The sequence below is a fragment of the Leuresthes tenuis genome, unplaced genomic scaffold (assembly GCF_036924035.1).
Source record: "Leuresthes tenuis unplaced genomic scaffold, fLeuTen1.0.hap1 SCAF_14, whole genome shotgun sequence".
Taxonomy (NCBI): domain Eukaryota; kingdom Metazoa; phylum Chordata; class Actinopteri; order Atheriniformes; family Atherinopsidae; genus Leuresthes; species Leuresthes tenuis.
In genome coordinates this window covers 16,388,158-16,408,871 of record NW_027325368.1, presented here as the reverse complement: position 1 = coordinate 16,408,871, position 20,714 = coordinate 16,388,158, and the positions used below count along the sequence as shown (strand labels likewise).

At 43.0% G+C, this 20,714-nt stretch overlaps 1 protein-coding gene across 3 annotated transcripts; it reads right to left on the bottom strand.

Annotated features, from left to right (window-relative positions):
- Positions 1-263: 263 nt before the first annotated feature.
- On the bottom strand, positions 264-20,523 carry yeats2 (YEATS domain containing 2). Of its 3 annotated transcripts, none has more exons than XM_072363264.1 (30): positions 20,030-20,523; positions 19,798-19,903; positions 19,593-19,690; positions 19,360-19,452; positions 19,038-19,271; positions 18,823-18,941; positions 17,350-17,511; positions 16,150-16,261; positions 15,803-15,847; positions 15,553-15,721; positions 14,947-15,189; positions 14,239-14,406; positions 13,222-13,307; positions 12,356-12,541; positions 12,016-12,244; positions 11,608-11,766; positions 11,242-11,372; positions 9,761-9,907; positions 8,429-8,611; positions 7,376-7,751; positions 7,120-7,254; positions 6,597-6,731; positions 5,969-6,119; positions 5,612-5,688; positions 5,439-5,518; positions 4,421-4,625; positions 3,609-3,844; positions 3,390-3,464; positions 3,001-3,074; positions 264-2,113 (listed from the first exon to the last, which is right to left on the bottom strand). In XM_072363264.1, the coding sequence occupies exons 1-30, from the start codon at positions 20,033-20,035 to the stop codon at positions 2,005-2,007; spliced, it is 4,329 nt and encodes a 1,442-aa protein (XP_072219365.1). In that variant the 5' UTR covers positions 20,036-20,523; the 3' UTR covers positions 264-2,004. The 3 variants fall into 3 exon arrangements, with proteins under 3 accessions (XP_072219365.1, XP_072219366.1, XP_072219367.1); XM_072363265.1 differs by having other exon boundaries at positions 20,186-20,523; XM_072363266.1 differs by having other exon boundaries at positions 20,191-20,523.
- Positions 20,524-20,714: the final 191 nt, after the last annotated feature.

Genomic DNA, 20,714 nt, shown 5'->3' with positions numbered 1-20,714 from the left:
AAAATGTGAGAATCACAGACGAGAGTATTTGTGGGACAGAAGTCGGAGGCAAAAATATCAATTTAGCACACTTAAAAACATATTTACAAGACAAACACAATTTCTTTTTGTTTTTAAAGATGCGATTTGTGCAAACATGTCCTCCAACTGTGCGTTTATGATGACGACTGCATAATATTTCCTCGTTCGGCGCGTTGTAGAAAGTAGATCCTGACAGCGTTTGTTCAGAGAACAAACCTGAAAAAACACGCACAGACACACAATTCTGGTTTGCATGAAATATTTTTCACAGTTTATTATAAGAATATCGATATTTTTGGTTCGCACTGAAAAAAAGACAATACAATGTTCAGGTACACTAATTCGATTTGGTTTTACAGGCATCACAACCACTCAGCCCAAACGCATCCGCTTGGCTTGTCCAACCATCCACACACACTAACATGATGTAAACGTCCACATTAGACAGACTTTACCAACACAACATCAGCTTTCTCGTATCAAATGACAAAACACTTAACAGTCATTCACTTACGACAAATTTCATAGAATTCTGCGGGCACAACGTCCAGTTTCCGCACTCGTATAAACACACTACTGTTGGGCTGTTACTGTTTGAAGGCGTTGATCTCAGCTGAGAAAAAGAAGCATTATCTGAAAACAACATAATTCAGACACCGGTCATGTGCACCAATCAGCCACAACATGCAAAATCATCAGCGAAATACTTGGTCGGTGTCCACACTTTTCAATTGTCCCGGTAGATTCCATGCTGAGGCCTTAGTGAACTGCTTCTATTCCCGCACGGCCCTCAGAGATGCTTGGTTGGACGGGGCTTTGGGAAGTTTTAGATGCCGAGTCAATGCTCGGAGCCTCATTATCGTGTTCCTTTGTCTGTGACAATGATTAGGTGGCGGTATGTGTCAGTGTCACTTCCACATGACTGCCAGGACCAAGGGTTCCCGAAAGCAGAGTCGCATTGCAACATAAGGATCTGCGGGATTTCAATGTTGTGGCCGATTTGTGTGCACTCTACATGAAATGATAGATACAATTAAAGTTGTTAAACAGAACACTTAAAAGTGCTTCAAAACGGCTACCGAACCTTGTTTGTGAATGACACAGAAAAATTCTGTCAGGATTTTTCATTTATTACACTACGACTGTCGCTCACTGGTCAGACGTAACATTTCATTCTAAGTGACATAACCAGCTGCTGTTTAAAAATATTTTTAAAAAAACCAACTCTGTCACCGTTTGTGAAGACCCTTCGAAAAAACAGTTTCTTCCTGCATGATTGTATTGCAAGACTCATAATTACCTCTGCTGGGTAACACAGACACATCAAGGTTGCTGGTAATGGTGATCACAGGTTGTCATGGCAGCAACACCTTTTCGAAATACCTCTGAGATTGCTCTGCCCAAAGCATCCACTGGCAGAACACCCAGATGATCATTAGTGTTTGCAAATTGCTGTAAATCTGTGGATGAAGATCTGAATCCAAATACAGCAAGATGTAGAGGGCAAGCGAGGACAGCTGTCATATGGGTGTTATCCAGTCCTCTAAGTCACTCAGGCTTCATTTCCCTGTGAGCAGCTGCCTGCCGGCAAAGACTCTGTCGTCAAAATAATAATTTTATAAAAGGTACTTTAGAGCATAACTGTCACTGTAAATCAAACGTCCCACGATGCGGCTTCTCTGGAAACGTTTGGAGTAAAATGTGACAATATACCCGCAATATTAAAAACATTTGTCATTCTGCTGCTCAGTAGCTGCTTTGAGACGCAAGCTGAGCCTTTCTGTGATCATGTTAATGAATACAGTAACACTAGTTATTACTGCACAACCTGAAGCTACGGGACAACATCTGGCTGACAATTACCGCACAACAGAGCTGTCGCTTTCAAAAGAAGAGAGTCTCTTTGTCGGGGCTAAAAACGTAAAGACGTCCTCATCAGTCCAAGCGTGTCAGCTGCCAGTCAATGTGACATCTTGGCTGAGCTCAGTTGTCCTTTATCAGGTAACCCGTGTGTGCGTTGGTGAGGAAGTCACAGGTGGGGACGCCACTGACCGCCTGGTGGATGTTCAAGGTTGTAATCTCTCTCGGTGCCCTGAAAACCCAAATATGTCCATATTAGGATTTAAGAACACCGCAGCACATCAGCAATGTGTGTTAGACTGAGTCTGCTCCTGAAGATTCAGGATTCTTGAATAGTGATCTCAGAATAAACACTTTATTCGCCTTCTAACATTATGTTAGACATTATGTCAGAACCCCGAGTAACAGGCGGTGTTTCTCAGTCTGTTGTTCGAAACTGTCCCAGTTTTTTGGAACATGTTGCAGGCAACAAATTCAAAACGAGTGAATATTCATCAGTTTGAACATTAAATATTCGTTGTAGTGTCTTCCCTTAAATATAGGCTGAAAAGGATTCGCAAATCATTGTATTCCTGTTTTTATTTACGTTTTACATATTGTCCCAGCTGCACTGGAATTTGCTTTGTGGTTTGTATTTTGCAGGCAGGGACAGAAAATTAAATTATTCTAATTGTAGCAAAAAAATAAATAAAAAAAGGATGATGAAAAAAGCCTTTCAGCTGATTATTACTTATTGAGCTTACTCACACTTAATAGTGCTGCAGCATTTATTTCTTCCTGCAGGATGGTGTTTGTGAGGCTGGCTCAATAAATATAACAGCAATGTGCACAGTGCTATGGTGCAACTTACAGATGTGCTTTTGATCAATCATTTCAGGTCTATAGTTATTCATTTCAATTTACTCCTGAAACTATTTCATTTGCTGTTAACTAAGTTGTTCAATGTCATGAGATAACTATTATTGAATATTATATGTCCAAGAAGTGAAAATGCTCAGGACAATCAGTGTACTACACTGGTGGGCTCGACAAGCCCTAGATGTAATCATTCAAGTGAGAAATGGAGCACTGAGCAGGGTGCGTGATATCGAAAAAAGAAAAAGATAAAAAAAAGCTGACCTGTTCGGAGGGGATTTGGCGTAGGCCCCAGCTAGAGCTTCCCTCAGGATGTCACTGGCAAACTGTTGTGTAGCCTGCAGTAAATACACATATACAGAGAGTCATCATCAGTCACATTTAGAAAAACAAACAAACACTGTCCTTCATAGGACACCGCGAAATACACGACATGCATGAAATGTGGGAGAACATTCAATTGATGCTCGTGGTGCCAATTCACGGCAAAAAAAGCCATCTAAGACACCAATAAAGAGCCCAGTCAACCCATCGATTTCACATGCATGTATACATAAAAATGCATATTAATTATTCAAGACTTTTAGGATTATATCAGTTCATATAAATGGATTGCTCTCTTGGTGCCTATTCTGGCCCACATAGTGACCGACCTTCAGGATCATGGCTTCGACTGCTGGAGCAAACACATTCTTCTCCACCTCCACTGGCTGAAAGGTTACCCCGATCTAAAAGAGACAAACGGGTCAACATCTATATGCCAAAGGTGTAGCTACTTCACTTATTAAACGCAGCAAAGTCAGAACATCGCTGGCTGAATTGATCAGCTCTTCCAACAGCATGTCTCCATAACCCAAGAGGGGGTTCCTGACCTGCTGAGCTGCTTCACTGACAAACTGGGAGGCCAAGCAGGGCTCCAGGAAGAATTTGGGCTCCGTATCGGTTTCCTGCTCCTCCTCTTTGACCTTCAGTTTCTGACAGGGAGGAGTCATAGTGACGATGTCGACTATTTCGTCGTCTGCCTCCTCGGGTTCAGTCTTCAGCAGAGCTTGCATTTGCTCCAGCCGCAGCATCAGCTCCTCACAGCTGCTCAGCGTGGATGGGCACTCTGCAGAGAGATTCATGTGTGCGTTTAACACACCGTTCAACAAGCAGCAGCAAAGCATTGACTGCGTGTGTTTAAAGGAAAGGTGGAAGACGTGAGAGATGCTTTTTTTTCGGTCAATTATAGACTCGTTTTACCAGTTCAACGATCAGGCAATTAAATATCCAGATATTTGAGCAAGACAGAGGCGGGTGAGCCAAACAAACAAACAAAAAAGAAAGATTTTCGTGCCGTCTGGCTCAGGCGAGTGACTCACAGAGCTAAGCAGCCTCGTCTCTCACCTTTTAGAGACAAAAGACTGAATTAATGAGAACTCGCTGTGAATAGAAGTGCAACTGAACAAAAACACAGAGGCTGCAAACTGGCCACCCTCACACACACAAGTGGACTGCAAACACATTACTGGATCAAGTGGTACCTACAACAGCAATACACCCACACATGCAACACTGAAGGGATGACATCGATCCACTGCGGACTGCTGAAAACGGAAAAGAGTGAAAGTGCAATAAACTAGCCAAAGTAGATCCTTTTTGGAGAAGACGGGCACCAAAAAGGCGAAGAGAGGAGTTAACTCACCTGGTTCATTATCTATTTGTGTGAGGATGTCTTCGATGGACTCGTCATCATTCTTGTGTTGGGGCTCAGGGTCTGGAGGCGTATAGCCCCTCTGCCGGCACCACTGCACCACCTCTCTGGTCTTGGGGGGTGTGAGGGCCTGCAGGCGGGGTGAGCGGTCCAGCACGTCCTGGACAACCCGCTTCACTGCCACTGCTCGCTGAAGCTTCACAGACACACACATGCAAAAGTCTGTTTAGCAAAACTTTTTGAAAAAAAAAAAAAAAAGCCTAAAATTCACAGATTAACATAGTTTCACATGTTTTTGTTGATACTGATCAAAATAGCTCCATTTGGAAGTGCAGAAATGAACTATTTTTCTCCACAGCCTTTCTTCCTTCGTGCTCAGGTTGTAAAGCATTGTGCTTTGAGCTCCCTGCCCTCTAACTAAATCTGTAACTAGTAGATATAAATACCCACGTCGCGGCTTGTCTGAATTCCTGTTATAGCCACAGAAAAGACGAACAGACAGGGGCTGGCCTCTATGAGCTATTGATGAACCCATTGGAAAGAGATGACCGGGCAGAGATACACATCTGACCTGATAGAAAGCCATGAAGCAAGCAGAAAGCTCACTGAGTCAGGACGCAGCTCCAAGACAGATTACACAGACAACAATACTGCACACGCTGCATATTATTACTGGCATTACAGATGCCCTCAACCTGGATCCTGGAAAAGTGTGCTTGTAATACAGGGCTCCTGTCCCTCTCGGGTGAGTTCGAGTTCATTCTTAAACTGAGGTGACTATTCTGCATGCATGGCACTACTAATATCACTGGAACGTGAGTCTATTAAAGCATCTGCAGGATATAAAAAAAAAAAATAGAAAAGTCTCGACAAAGGCACGTCTTCGCTGTTCTATTAGCGGTTTGACTGCAATGTGACTTTATAATTACTGGAGACAAGGACATAATTAAATTGGAATTTTCATTCTTATAGGCACACAGAAAGGAAGAAGGAAAAAAAAAACAGTTACCTCTGATGCTCTGCGCTTGCCAATATTCCAAGAATAATACTGGTCTGCCGAAGAGGCACAAAATGGATGAGAGTCTTCAGCTAAACAAACAGACAAAGAGAATTCAAGGAGGCTGATACTTCGATTTTTCAGGCATTTATCACATATAAAGATCCTGTAAAAGGTATGCTTACTTTTATCGGGCACAATTAGAGGGAACTTCTTCACCACAGCTGTCAGCAGCTGCATCATGGTTTCAATGTGCTCGGTGCTGAGAAAAAGCAGTTACAGCTGTTAAGTTTACTGGGTGGAAAACATCCAATGAAGTGGCAGCGAGGAGGGAAAAGTATTCCCAGAAGCCCTCATTTATATAACAGCAGCCCTGTGCTAAATTAACTTCCTCTTTTTGCCACTCTTCTTAAGTGACAAATTAGTTGTTTACTGTTGATGCAACTCGAAGTTAAAAATCAACACTTTTTTTTAACCAACATTTCCTAAAAGAGTCGAGTAGATGCATGCACTGTGGCATCATAACTCCGCCTTATCCTTACTTGATGAGGTCGTGTGCAGAGTTATCTGCGCCTTGCTCCTGCTTGACGGTGGTAGCTGCAGAGGCGACGTGGACAGAGGCGGGTGCAGCACCTGTGACGGAGGGCGATGGACTTGCTGTGATAGCTGTACTAGCACCAGGTTCTGTTTTCACTGTGGCAGCAGTGTGAGAAAGCAGTAAGAGTATGAGAGAAGTATCAGTTATAGGCAACATATTCTACACTTTTCAATTGGGAAAGAAAAGAAAGTTGTGAGATGAAAGTAAAGATAAGTACTTTGACTGGGAATGATAAACTTTAACACTCTGGGTACTCATCAAGATTACCTTTAGCATCAAGTACTAAAAACCAGATGGATTCCAGCTTTTTTTACTTATACTTACCGTTAAGAGTGTAAATTATTTTGATAATGTTATTCTATCTCATTTCTATCAAATACAAATTATTTCCAGTTATCAATCAATATCTAGTATAATATAAATGATAAAATATGTTTGTTATTTGTTGTAATGAGGTATAAAAATGTATCTACTTGTGCTCAGTGCTACTACTTCTAACTCGTGCAGAAAATGGAGGGAACAAAAAAGAAAAAAAGAGCAGAGAGGTTGGAATGAGGATGGACCCCTCTCACCTTGTGCCAGAGGCAGGGCAAGGGAGGGGGAGACCTGGCTGGCAGGACTTAGGGAGGCTCCAGCTCCAGATGCTCCAGGGGTTGTGGAAAAGGAGATGGAGGACGGAGTACTGGAGACTGGGCCTTTAGACACTACTACACACAGAGAAAACACGCTATGATGAATCAATGGTCCATCGAACGAGCAGGCTTTACAGTGAGATGAAAAATTAAAGGGGATGAGGATGGGCAAAACAAAGCTGTTTTCACAGAAAAGAGAATATGGTATGCTTGAATAGTCATTTGAAGACTGAGCTCAGTTCAGCACAACAAAATAAAGCTGTAAGCTTATGTAGTCTTCTTACAGTCACCAGATTACTGCTTTCATTTCATCTATCAGAACCTTTATAAAGCTAAAAAATGTGCTAACAAATCCATCTATATCAATGCAGTTCAATATTTTATCAATCAACAACAGCTTTAGTTTTTTTCCTTAATATGTAATATAGTACCACTGTCTTTCTGTTCATAGACGACACCTTACCTTTCCCAACAGGCATGAATATGGTCTGCAGTCCTCCAGACCCGGTGCCAACGCCCAGCTGCTTGAGCTGGTTGGCAGGTATCGTTAAGACTGTCTGCTGGGAGCTGGAGCCTCCAGAGTGGATCTTCAGCATACCTGGATGACACATAATGTATTCTGTATGGAGAGCATTTCGTGGCTGAACGTGTACTAATGTGTCCAATGTGCACATTCAGACCAACAGTTGAACGTAGTCAGAGGTTTTCTTTCTGCCTACCTGAGAGTGCAGCACTCGTCTTCCCTCCTCCAGCTGCCGCCCCGCTGACTAATGACGCTGCAGAAACTAATGATGTGCCACTGCTTTTGGGCACACCTGCCACAGTCCCCACCCCCGCTCCTTTGGACATGCTGATGACGGGCATATTGGTGACTCCTTTTGCAACCGTTACTACGGCTCCAGTTGAACCTACTGGAGCACTCTTTGTCATTGCAGCAGAGCCGCCTGCTCCTTTGACTAAGGAGGCCACAGCTGTCTTGGACAGGCTCCCGCCGGCCGCAGCGCTGGCGTTCTTGGCGGCACTGATTACTGCTGCCTGGTTGGCTGCCACCAGAAGCGAGGGGTGCTGAGAGGCAGGCTTCCCACCTTCAGTAGCCTGCGTGGACACAGAAGCACATCTGTCAACGAGAAAAATCTAAAGAATGCTGCACTTTTGAACTCTTTAAACGTGTCTGTTATTCAGCTGCGTGCAGCAAACTCGCTACATTTGATTCTACCTTCCTGACCAAAAAAGTGAGGCAGAGAAAGAGAAGAGTTTCATGGAGAAAAGTCTCTGCACTGCACACTGTCAGTGTTTTCGTGACAAATGGAGATATTCAGGTGGAATCTAAATGGGTTCGGGAGAGGGGTATATACTGAAAACTGATATGTGCGCTGAAGCTGAAACTGTCCAAGTCTCACGGAACATGTTGCTGGTGAAATGGCTGCCTGTGTAGGGAGGAGACGACCGAGCATAAAATAGGATCCCAAATCTTATAAGATGTAGTTTGAAAGGTACTGATAACATTTTAGTTCTCAGAGAACATTTTGCAGTGTTGGAGGAAACAAGTAGACCTACATAAGCCCTACGCTTCCAACTGGAAGCTTTCAGGACATGGTAATGGAAGCCGGAATATATAATTTTACATTAAAAACATTTACATTCTACATTAAATATTCATGTAAAAAGGAAAGCTGTAGTAACTAAAAAAAGTAACTGCTTAGATTGGAAAGAAAAGTCTTAGAAGAACAGTCGTCAGGCCCAATAAAAGACGAAAGAAGGAGGAAACTAGCCTGTTGTTGACTGGCTGCTGCGGCGGTGCTGGCAGGGGTGGAGCTAGCAGCAGTGATGACTCCACCCGTCATCCTCAGCGTGGTAGTACCCGGCTTGGACATGTGGCCGGCTCCTGCTGCCGTTACCGTCTTAACAGAGCCGTCAGACAGCTTCAGCTGTGCCCCCTGAGAGCTGCCCACCACCTGTCAATCACAGAAAAAGATCAGTTACACACAGACGGTGACAGACGTTCACATGAGCCCGATAAAACTTACAAAGAAGTGAGCGAGAGGACAGAAAGATCAAGAATAACGGATCGATACAAATCCACCATCTTTGCAGACATCAATTAAAAACACTTTTTATCCAACAAATCTAGTAAAAAAACAAAAAAAACATTAAATCAGACCAACTATTCTTCGGAACAATGAGAATATAAAAAAAAATAATTCTTGTTATATCAAATTTGCAACCAGCCATGTCGATTTAGAATTTCCAGCTGGGGAAAGACAGTTATATAAAGTGAGAGATTAAAATGCAGCTGCACATGCTGTTGCCTGAACAAGCTCTTTATGCAAATAGATTATTATCAGATTGGATGGGAAAAGATGGGAACACCGACTTTATATTTTCCATTTTTTGTTACAGTAAAAACATCTTTCCAACACACGAATCTCTACAATTTGTTTCGATTCAGTTCGACTCAATATTACTTTATTCATCCCCAAAAGGAAATAATATTGCTGCATTGCAAATAATCATTAACAGATGTGCTTTTATCATCGATGGATGACAAAATAAAATAAAAATCAGCTAACAAACATTTAGACGGTTCAAGCGTAGGAGAGAGAGGTGTGGTAGAAATCTTCTTGAGGTGTTGTTTTTGTGGCTTAGCAACAACTTTGCTGTTTTGGAAAGCTCAATCAGCTGCTCCCACATGCAGACAGCTTGCCTTTTTGCCATGGTTATGCATCATAACAGATCTAAAACGGTGCCAACGTTAGCACCAGATATCATTACAGTGGTACAGCAGCCAACCCGGCGCAGGAAGACGTCTCCATAATCAGAGGAAAAGAAAGGAACACTTGATATTTTGGCACTCATGATACTGAGTATGAAGAGAATTGCTGGCAAACACCAAGTGAGGCATTAAGTTACTGCTGTATCAAAACTGTATTAATTGTTGTACTAGGAGACATTTTTTAAAAAACTGAGCCTCAGGACTGGCCAAATCTGAACTGTGCTGGCATAACAGTTAAGAAACAGAAGGAAGAGTCAATAAAGGTAATTAGAATCCCACAGTGTAGAGATCAGAGCAAAGTTCTGACCTCTGACAAGTTCCCAGTACTCGCCTGAGCCAGGATGGCCGCCTTCTGTCCAGCAGTGACCCGGATAGCCTGCTGGGTGGCAGTTGCTGAAGATGATGCTGAATGACCTGCTGAACTGGAACCCCCCTGTTTTCCTGATCCCTGTGCTGGCTGGCCAACCAGAAATGTACCCTGGGGGAAAAAAAAAAGACATCACAACAGAAGAGAGAGATGAATCAACAAATACTTTATTTCAATGGGACTGTTGCATTGTTGTTAAACCATCCAAAGACTGAGCTCATTATGTCACCACCACTGCACTGTTAACATGAACAAGGCATGACAACAGCGCCTGGACCAAGAAAACAAACAAACAAAAATAAATTATTGAACGACCAGGTTTTTCCACCAACAGATATTTTTTTCCCCCCTAAAGGCATGGACACAAATCATAACAACAAGAGAATTCATCTGGCTGTAATTGGTTCAGGCTGCATGACACATCATTTCCACCACAGAGCCCAGACCACAACCCCACTGGGAACCTTTAGGATGTGCTAAAGAAAACTTTCTGCAGCGATCCAGTGCATCTTCATCTACACAAGATCCTAATGGAAAGGTAACGTAACTCTGAATGGAAACTAATACTGCGGCATTGCATGAGCTTGTGTGTTGCAATCGAAAATAAAGTTGGCCCAACACATTAGTCGGCATATTTTGAGTAAGTAAGTCGTATGCAAATCATAATTTAGGTCTGAACAAAGATGTGGGTGCACTTTTTAAGTGTTGAGTTTCAACAGTTCCGTGAACAGACATCAAGAAGTACTCTCACAGAAGATGGATGTTAGTATAGACAGTGCATCTTCTAACTTTAACTTCAGCTGAAAACATCTGTGAAACCTCTGTAAACACTCACTATTGTCCAAATGCACAGGGAGCACTGTTCGAAAGGTGACTGCAAGATCAATGCGGCTATAATGTCGCCTAATTAGGAACAAGCCAACCTCTTGTAGATGGTAAAAATCTGAGTCACAGAGGAAAAGAAACACTGAAAATCTGTTTTTGTACCAGCAGTGATCAGTATACTGATGCTGGTAAAGACATACTAGTGCTCTAGGAATCAAAAATAGAAATTTACAGAGACACACGATATTTCAGCCATCTTTCCATCTGGTCAGGTTTAAGGGAGAGGGGGGGGGGGCTAACCCAGATGTCACTGAACAAGGGGCCGGGTTGTCAGTTCATCACAGAGTCATCACAGAAAGATAACCAGGTACACTCAAGAGCCGATTTAGAATTCCCAATCAACCTAACAAGTCTTTGCACTGTGGGAGGAAACTACAGCATCCAGAGAAAACCCACACAGGCACACAGGAAGAATTATGCTAACTTCATGTAGAAAGATCCAACCCAGCATCCAAACTGGAAACCTTCTTTGAGAGTGCTTACCTCCAGAAGCCACTCCCACAAGGCATAGAACAGAAAAAAAAGGTATGAATAGTTCACCAAAAAAAGTGTCTACCAACCTGTGGAGTCTGTTTAAGGATGTAGGATGTGTAGGAGAGGTTGGAAGGCAGACTGCTTGAAGAGGAAGAGGATGAGGAGGAGTTCTGAGAGCCTCCTGTGCCCGTTGACGAGCTGCTCTGGGACTGCTGACCTAAATTACAGACAGCCAGACACACATCAGTCCCAAACCAGATAAACAATCCTTTTATTCCACTCATTTTGAATAAGTAAAAGCATAAAACAGAGAGACTGGTGCTATTACTAAGAGAAAAAAAAAAAGAAAGAAACATCTCTCATCAGAAGGAAACAGATGACCGACTGTGTGCTGTAGCAATTCTGCAACTGCTGCTAGAAATAAGAAACATAAAAGATGTGAAGCTTCTCACTTGCACTGGAGGCTCGGAGAATAGCTCCTTGCGGGATAAGAAGCAGCTTTCCCTTCCCTGATGGGTTCTTACTGTTGGTGGTCAGGTACAGCTTGGTACCTGGAGGCAAATTGGCCAGATTGGCCAAGTTGTTGGCTGGGAGCTGAAGAGTAGCCATCACTAAGAAAACAAAACAAACAAAAAAAACCACTGATTGAACCCATTAAACAGTAATGATATATTTCCTGAACTAAAGCTAAATGTGAGAGGGTCTCTAAATGTTTGAGTCAGAAAACTAGCTTTTCATGCCATCCATCCATTTTCTATAACTACATAATCCATCAGCAATGGTTTAGCAAAATGATAGCTAAATAAACAATACCACTGTAAAACCATGCAGTGTGTTTGTGTGTGCATGTGAACTCTGACCTCCACTCTTGCCACCTGAGCCACCGGCTGCCTTAGCACCAGCCTGTTGACCGGAAATGCTGCTGGCTCCACTGACAATGGCTTTAGCAACTCCCTGGGCCAAAACCTGCTTCCCTCCCATCACCTTAGACACTGAAGGGTTGCCCTTGGCAACCAGAATCTGTCCGCTGCTGATGGCAACCTGTTTGACTGAAGACTGAAGTGTCGAGCCAACAGGAATACTCAACATCTATAAAAGAGAAGCGCTAAAATAAGCTTAGCAATAAATTAACTTGTAAAAGTAGATAACCGTTCTCATGACTTATCGGTATGATTCTGGGTATATCCAAGGAAGTCTGACCTTGCTAGTTGTGGATCCTGTGGCCCCTCCGGCCTGTTTCTGGGCCGACATGGAGATCATGTGACCTCCCTTCACTGCGACAAACTGATGAGCTGCTGTAGCAGCAGGTTGCTGCTGGCTGGTTACTGTGGAAACCATCTGCTGTTGCTGTGTTGAAACTTCCCCTGGCTCCTGCTTGATAATAACCTGCAAGAGGAACATGAGGAGAGGGACACTGACCGGATGGCCACACTGCCTTGAAAGCTCAAAGGGTTGCCGATATTGCAGCTTCTATACAAGTTGTGAGACGTCGTCTTCAATTAAAAATGTACATATATGCATCATGTAAATGAGGATGTGCTTATCCTTTTGGAGTAGGTCACAGATAGTAGATCACAGACATGTTGCCTGAAAATTTTTAAAATCTGCATCATTATCAATTCATCACAGAGGTTTTTGCGTCTCCCTTTCAATAAGACAGTAGAAGTCGAGAGTTTATAAAAGAGAAAACAGAATCAAAACCAATGAGAGCATAAATGTGACGGAGGGGAGATTTTCAGAAGAAATCATTTTTCATTCTTTGTGGAAAGTGAAGAGACAATGAGCACGTAGGAGTGGGATCGTATTACAGCGAGACGTTTGCTGAGAAACTGAACGTCTGCAGTTTTCTCCTTAAAGCTCCCCACACAGGTCCCATTTAAATAGCTGCCAAGGCATTCACATCTGCTGAAGATAGCGGCTCTGGCCTACAATTAATACCACACTGCTTTGGTAAAGATACGGACGCTACAGGGTTAGACTACAGTCACCACAGATCAGGTAAAGAACACATAAGCTCATATGAATTCATGTTTGAGGACAAAAGCTTGAAGCGTCTAAAGACTCACCTTCACCCCTGAGGAGAGAAAGGTGCCCGTGTGAACTTTAGGTGCTGGAGATCGAGTGCCTTGAGCCTGTTTGGTGGAGTGGCTTCCTGTTAAATAATGTACACACCAACACAATATGTCAGGGAACAAATGGCTATACTGGTGAGAGGCTTTGCAGTTTTCTTCAAACCTTTCCACAGACATGAAAGCAACATTGGTGTCAGGTGTAATGTTTCTGTCGCTGAGGTCCACATTCAAATGCACAATGCTTCTCTACCTGCTGACCTACTGCGGTAAAAACAAAAAGGTTTGGCGAATAAGCCACAACACCCACATCAACCTCATTCAATGTGATGAGACATGTAACAGCACTCCAAGCCAGATCTGGTTGAGCTGTGCACTTGTGGAGGAAGCGTAGGAGCGGCTGAGTGGGCGTAAGAGAGCAATGTAGGGCCAAGAACTCCACAGTGTAAAGCAAGCTGACTCTTCAGATGTTGAAAACTAAATACAACTGCTACGGTTGTAGGAAGACTACTTCATGATGCAGTGACGCACATTGGTTTCACCTGGCAGCGAACCGTCATCTTTGCAGATGGCAGAAATTATATTTTTGGGGAAAAATAGTCCAGATAGGTACGTACAAAACTTGATGCGTGTGTGTGAGCTCTCATCCAACATCCTCCTGATCTGACCATGAAATACATCAGCCCAGTCACCATGGTAACCTCACATCCCCCCAACTATGCTGGCTCACCATACGTCACAGTTCAAGAGTGCGAATTTGAGGGACAAAAAGAGGCAGGAAGATTAGATGAAAGTAAACAAGAAAAGAAAAGAAAAGATGAGAAGAAATGTTGCCACATTTATATAGAGGAAAAGAGAGCAAGGGAAGTCCAGAAGGCACTGTCCTACAGTAGACTATATACTTCACAGCCATTTTTGTGCTTTATGTGGGCGGCTCAGACAGCGATTCTCAATTTTGCCGCTGGTCCACTTCCAATTTAAGGTAGTCTTTGACTCGGAGAAGGAGATATGTACCTGTGGAGGCGGCAGATGAGGAAGCCATGCCGATGACCTGGCCCGGTTTATCGACTATAATATAAGGATTGTTGAGCACAGAAGAAGAGCTCTGCTTGCTGTGGACAGGGGTGGAGCTCGCAGGTGCGCGGGGCAGAGGAGAGTGGCTCGGGGTAGAGATGGGTGAGCCTGTAAGCACAAAGAAGGCCAGCTGTCAAATAAAAAATAAAAACAAATCTCTTTTGAGAGATGCTGGCTCAGTTTAAGCAGAAATTGTGAGGTAGGAATGTGAGAGTATTGCTTGACGGGTAGAATATCTGGCCACAGACTTCTCTCTCAGGTTTACATGATGTGTTACTTGATGTAAAATATACATGCATGTGGTACACTTTAATCTACAATCTTTCCAGTATTTATTCCATTCATTTATTTTGTTGGAAGTCCTATTAAGGCTGGTTTATCTCATCTTTTCTGAGCCGTACAGCAAATTACTGACACTGACGATAACAGTTAAATACACGTGTTTGCTTTTCATATTGTTTTCATATCTCACCTAAAATAAAAGGAAATCATTTGTGTGGGGTGGGTTAATTACAGGAGTGGATTAAAGGAGTTCTGCAACTTAAAATTATTTCATTTCAGTGAAAAATATCCAGTTTCTTAAAATTTCTTCGGAAGGTAAGGAGAAACAGTTTGAAGTGAAGAATCCATGTTGGTAGAGCCGCTTACCTGACACTATTTTACAACTCATGGTGATGGGTTGGAATGATTTTCCAGGAGACTCGGCAGGGCTGGGTGGCTGTCCTTGGGGGACTATCTTACAGCTTGCTGTGATGGGCTGGAAGGCAGAGTTGCCATGGGAACCAAGAGTGACCCTATCATCAGCTTTGGGCCGGGTTGGAGTGCGTTCGCCAGCAGCGAGGCCTAAACTGTGACCACCAGCAGGCCTTCCCATCTCTGCTTTGATGAAACCTGGAGGCCGAGGAGGAGATTGCATTAAAACTCTGTTGCAACCTGGAATTGGCACAAAGTTACACACGATAATGTTCTCCATCTAATTCTATCTTTGAAAAAATAGAATATCCATTTAAGAAAGACTCTAAAATTAAAGAAGTGACCGAGTGAACAATAGCTGGTGGAGTCAAACTAAAACTGTGTATTACCTAAAACCTTTAGACACATTACAATAAACCCTATTATGATTATCTAATGGAGTGCTTAAAGAAAGGCCTCTTAATCTGAGCAGCAGGAGGTAGGTGCACCCCGTTTCCTTAAATGTGCTAAAATGTCTCTTTCCATGCTTATTCAAAGGGGGAATCGGTTCTGTTGGTTTACCTTTGTCAACACTGGAGTCATCCGAGATAGGAGAACTAGAGGCTCCATAAGCTTGGGTCAGGGAGGAGGCCAACACAGGACTAGCTGCTCTGTGAGTCACCTTGGAGGACGAGGGCTGAGGGATGTAGTTTTCCCCCAGAGAATCCCTATGGAGCTCTACGTCAACCACCTAGAACAAATATAGCCATGAGCGCAAAGCCCTGAGAAGAAAAGTCAGGGCAGAAAAACAGAACGCACATTTAGAACTTACAGTTTCTGCCCCAAGTGTCTGCAGCCCGGTGTATGTTCGGTCCAGCTGCGAGAAAACAAGAGAAGTCACACAATAAAAGGTGCTGAACTGGATTCATGTGTTATCATCACTATCAAGTTTATTCAGATCCTAAATTAGAAACAACAAATCAAACTATGCACACATATCTAATTGAGAAAACACAAAATACTATGTTAAAAAAAACACTGGTTTTGGTCTTAAAAAATATGACACGTGATCTTTTTAGTTGTGTGTCAAAAGAAAATGTTTCAATCAGTTTGTAAGGCTCAGTTAAAACTGCATATGGAGAATACTGGGTTCCTGTCAGAAGAGGAAAGCAAGCTGACCTTTAACTGGTGGATGATATCAATACGTTTGTTGCGAGGGTCTTTAAAGTGGATCTGGATCCTCACAGGGAACTCCCCCCAGCCACGGCGTGTTAGATGAAAATGAGGCTCGCTGAGAACAGACACATTGCAAATGCAAGCGTGACTTCATCAGCATACAAATATACACTGGATACAGTTCACAATGCCTTTAAGAGAAAAAAAAATCAATAACTTGAGGGACTCTTATCTCTTTCCCCTTGTTTCAACTTGTTTCAACTGAACGTCAACTCCTCTGTCTGCCAGCATGTTTAAGGACATGTGTGTGTGCCTCAATAATTGGTGTCTATTCAAGACAACCCTATAAATAATGTACTCGTTTTTCTTACTTATATTCATCCCTTATCTAGATTCAGGGTGCGTAGGTAGTCAGCAGAGGGCATCGGGCCTCTATATAGGGTTAATGAAGGAATGAAGACTTGTTCATGAGCTGCTGCAACAGCAACGTGAGCTCACACAGCCTGGAGGCTACAACACGGAGTGCTGACTAATCAAAGAGATTATTTATGCAAAAGTCATGATCAAAACACGTTTTGTGCTCTAGGCTAAGGTAGAGCAGACTGAAAATATGACAGGTGTGTACACGACTAGTCATATTGTTTTTGCCTTGGAGTCCCACCCGCCGCACATTAAATTAGGTCAGCTTATGATCTGCTGGGACAAGCTGCATAACGAATACGTTTCTATCACCCACTTACTGGCTTTTAAAATGAGTTGAAATGTTTTGAGCGGCATCATCAAGACGGCACAAGGGGGCGCTGTTTATTAAAGAAAGACTCAAATTTCTGCTCAGTGCCAAGTCAACAAACCGACTTGCCACTCAGAGTTTTGTAGAAGACTGCCTCTTACACAAGTATTGTCATGCAGGACTGTTTCTTTGCTCCCTTCTGCTTGGAAAGTGGTGTGTGTGGAAAGGAGGCGGGGCAAACGACTGACTGAAGAACAACACGAGGTTATATGTGTTGCCTACGTGTGTGTTAATGTGGCTTGTGATGTAAAAGCCCTTTGAGTGGCCACCAAGACTAGAGAAGCGCTAGATTTGTTGCTACCTCAGGTGAAAACAGCAGAGTGAGGCCCATCTTAAATAATGTGTGCATAACTGGGCAGTGTTTACGAACATGGTTTGCTTTCAATATGCAGAAAACCCATACAGTTACAAACCTGACTTCAACCAGATCGTTGGGCTTGTAGCTGGGATGCAAAAAGAACCAGACTTTCTTCACAAAGTGGTCGATGCTCGGTTCTCTCCTGGAACCTCTGACATACACCATCCACTTATGGGTAGACTGATCATTCTCTTCCCGCTTATCTGGGGGAATGTACCTGAAATCAAGAAAGAGGGAGGAAAAAAAAAAACAGCCATAGGCAGTGAGGATTTTGCTCCAGTGAACAGTATGATCGCATTTATGATGCTGTAAAAAGATAAGTGGTTTAAGGCGCTTACATGACTTATTCACTCTGCAAGTAGCAAAACAAAAACAGGTGAAAGGGAGGGGATAGGATGACCGTAATGAGCTGTAACGGTGGTTGTTTTATGTTTCTGAAACCTCGGAATAGAGGACTGGGAAGAATAGAGGACTGTGGGTAGACGGTGCTGCGTGGGTTAAAACTAATGACGAATAACAAACTCCAGTTCGGGCAAAATATTTTCACAGAATTACGATTTCATCTAGCCCTCCGTCACGTGTAATGTTCTCCAAGTATCAACATGTCCTTTATCTTACACTGAATCAAGTGGTCTTAAAAAACTGTCAGTTACTTGGATCACTGGCCCCAGGCAAATGAGGTAAAAAAAAAAAAAAAAGTTCAACTGTATAATTCAATTCAGAAGCACCACCGCTCAGTTTTGCAATTCACCTTGACTGTGTGTGTGTGTGTGTATGTGTGCATGTGTGTCAAGATTTCTCACACTTTAGACAATTTTAGTTCTTTCAAGTGAGTTTTACAGCTAAGAAACTGAAGAAGGGATCAAGTTGCATCTCCCATCCAAACAAACACTTCAATAACAACTGAAGCAACACTGAGGAACTGTGAACCTCACAACTATGTGCTTCTGACTTGTTTTTCTGAACATCAAGCTTTATGTGTACATTCCCGGATCTGAAACAGCTCTGGAGTGCCCAGAGGCTGATATACTGCACTTGAGCTGCTTGGCACGATGTTGTTTTGCTTTACAGTAACACATATGTCTTAGTATGTAAAAATGAGCAGTCTCAAGTTTGTTAGGTCCTGTAACATTACCACATCTTTTTTTTTTTTTTAAGTCAGCCTCGAATGACAGCAAATTCACCTGTAGAGCTGTACATGTGCAGGGTTCAGACCGAGGTTTTTTTTCTGTATGACAGTGGCGTTATGTCCCACGACTTTACGGGGAGCCAAGGAGCAAAAACTGCCAAAATCTCACAGTGATGCTTGTAGCATTTTGGTAACTTGAAAACCTTTGACACAGGTCACTCTTATTCTCAATAACTGCTCAGTAATATTGTGTAACATTCATTTTAAAACCTACTCAAGAGATAATTTCACTTGTCATATGAACACTGTCATGATTTCCTAATAGCGCTCTGCTCCACAACATACTGAGTCAGAAAAAAGACAGAGTGTGTAAAATGTATGCTCTGTTTGGGTGCCTACTTAGACACGTTCCCCACAACGATCGTCTTCTTTGCGTAGAGTCGAGAGGCTTCGTCTCCAGTAGTGTGGTAGGCCACCCTCTTCTCACCGCCTGTGGATGATGGCACGCCAAATGTGTCCTACAGCAAATAAAACAGAGCATGAGGGGTAAAACAAAAAAATGGTGCTACTTCGCAAACTGGAAATAATCAATGATCCCGACATCTAATTCTCACTTTGCCTGTGTTGCGTCCAGGTCTGCGCTCCTGTCTGCTGCCGTCCTCTCTCCAAGCTCCGTCTCCATTCCTCTCAGCTCCCTCTCCTTGCTGTGAGAGGGACTCGGACTCTGAGTGGACCAACGAGGGAGTCTCAGAGCCCTGGTTGAGAGGGGAAGAGGAACGAGATGGAGACTCCAAGAACCGGCGGATGGCCGGATGGTTCAAAACGGCGGGGTCACTCTTAGAGGCATGCTAGGACACAGAGAAAATGTTATGTGCTGCTGCAACACAGTACCATCGCAGCTTTTAGCTGTCTGGTTCCAGTTATGTGGGTACATACCTCAGGAACCCTTGTCATTCCAGCACTGGCGTAGTAATTAGCCACGATGCATGCCCGTAGCTTGTCCATCATCCTCCTGGCTTCATTTAGACGCTGCAAAACAGTAAGGAAACAATACACCAACATGTTCTGCTTTACACTAAACATACAAAGAACATCTGCAATGCATTTTGCAAAATAACAGACTTTTTCTGCATTTCTCATAAAAGATGAATGAAACATTATCAAGATACCTGACTTATCACATCTATTTCATGCTCCTTGTTCTTCATTTCCAAAGAAAACTGCTCCCTGATGATTGTTTCTATCTTCTGTATTGTCGCTTCCCGAGCTGACAAAAAGACAAAACACGAGGAGCACATATTAAAGACCAGGGTCACCTCTGGTTTTAACCAGAAAGCAGGCGAAGCGGGACTGCGGGTCAGAGTAGTAACTTACCATTATGTTCAACCGTTTTGTTTCTCTTATTATTTTGAACCAGCGCAATATTCTCATAGTCTGGATCATTGCCTTCTATTTTCCTTTTAACACCCGACATGGTTGCCTGTAAAGAGGAATATGTAAGGGGGGGGTGAAGCATTTTAAGGTTAACGTTAACCAGACTATATTCCATGCTCCGACAGCCAGTTGATAGTTGTTAACTGAATTAGCTATGTAGCAGAAAATATACCGTCATCTGTAATGCCTGAAGCTAACTTTAGCACAGACTAGCTAGCAAGGTAGCAAAGCTGTCTTCCACTTAGCACTTCGGACTTTTAGTTTTGGCCAGTTGGTGAAAAACAGAAGCGAATTTAAGCAGTGTATATTAAGGGTGATTGTACTGTACCGCACCACTGCTGTTTTGGATAAATCCGAGCCTGTAGTTCGCACAGCCGGCAGCACTGTCACGTTAGCGAGCGCTATCCCTGTTTGCTAATTTAGCTAACATCAGCACACCTTTGTAGACACTGACTAAGACTGTATGAAATGCAGACTTTCTGAGGTGCCCTGTGCTGTGGAGCAACGTGCCTTTGAAATGTGTACGTTTAACCCAATGTGAGCATGTCCTTGCTGTGTTTGTCCAGTTTTTTCTGTTGTATAAATTGCCAAACCTCAAGCTGGAGATGTAAGCTAGCTTAAAAAGTGGACAGATACCCTCACATTTCAGAGAAACGGCCACTAGGCATCGCTATTGTGCAAAACAGGTTGCAATACTCTTGAGACACTGAACAATATAGAATTGTTATGTTATTCGTTTTAACGGGAAAAGGATCGTTTGCTTTGATAGAAATGTTTGACAAGTATTTGCCTAACTAACCGGACAAGTAATTCAGGAACAAAAGTAGCTAGCCATTGTGCGAAAACTGTTGCATTAC

Excerpts from the sequence above, each read along its gene's own strand:
- yeats2 (XM_072363264.1), bottom strand. Across the intron at positions 3,465-3,608 it reads TCAGTGAAGCAGCTCAGCAG|ATCGGGGTAACCTTTCAGCC; the intron begins GTCAGGAACCCC and ends TGTCTCTTTTAG. Across the intron at positions 3,075-3,389 it reads TCGAAGCCATGATCCTGAAG|GCTACACAACAGTTTGCCAG; the intron begins GTCGGTCACTAT and ends TATTTACTGCAG.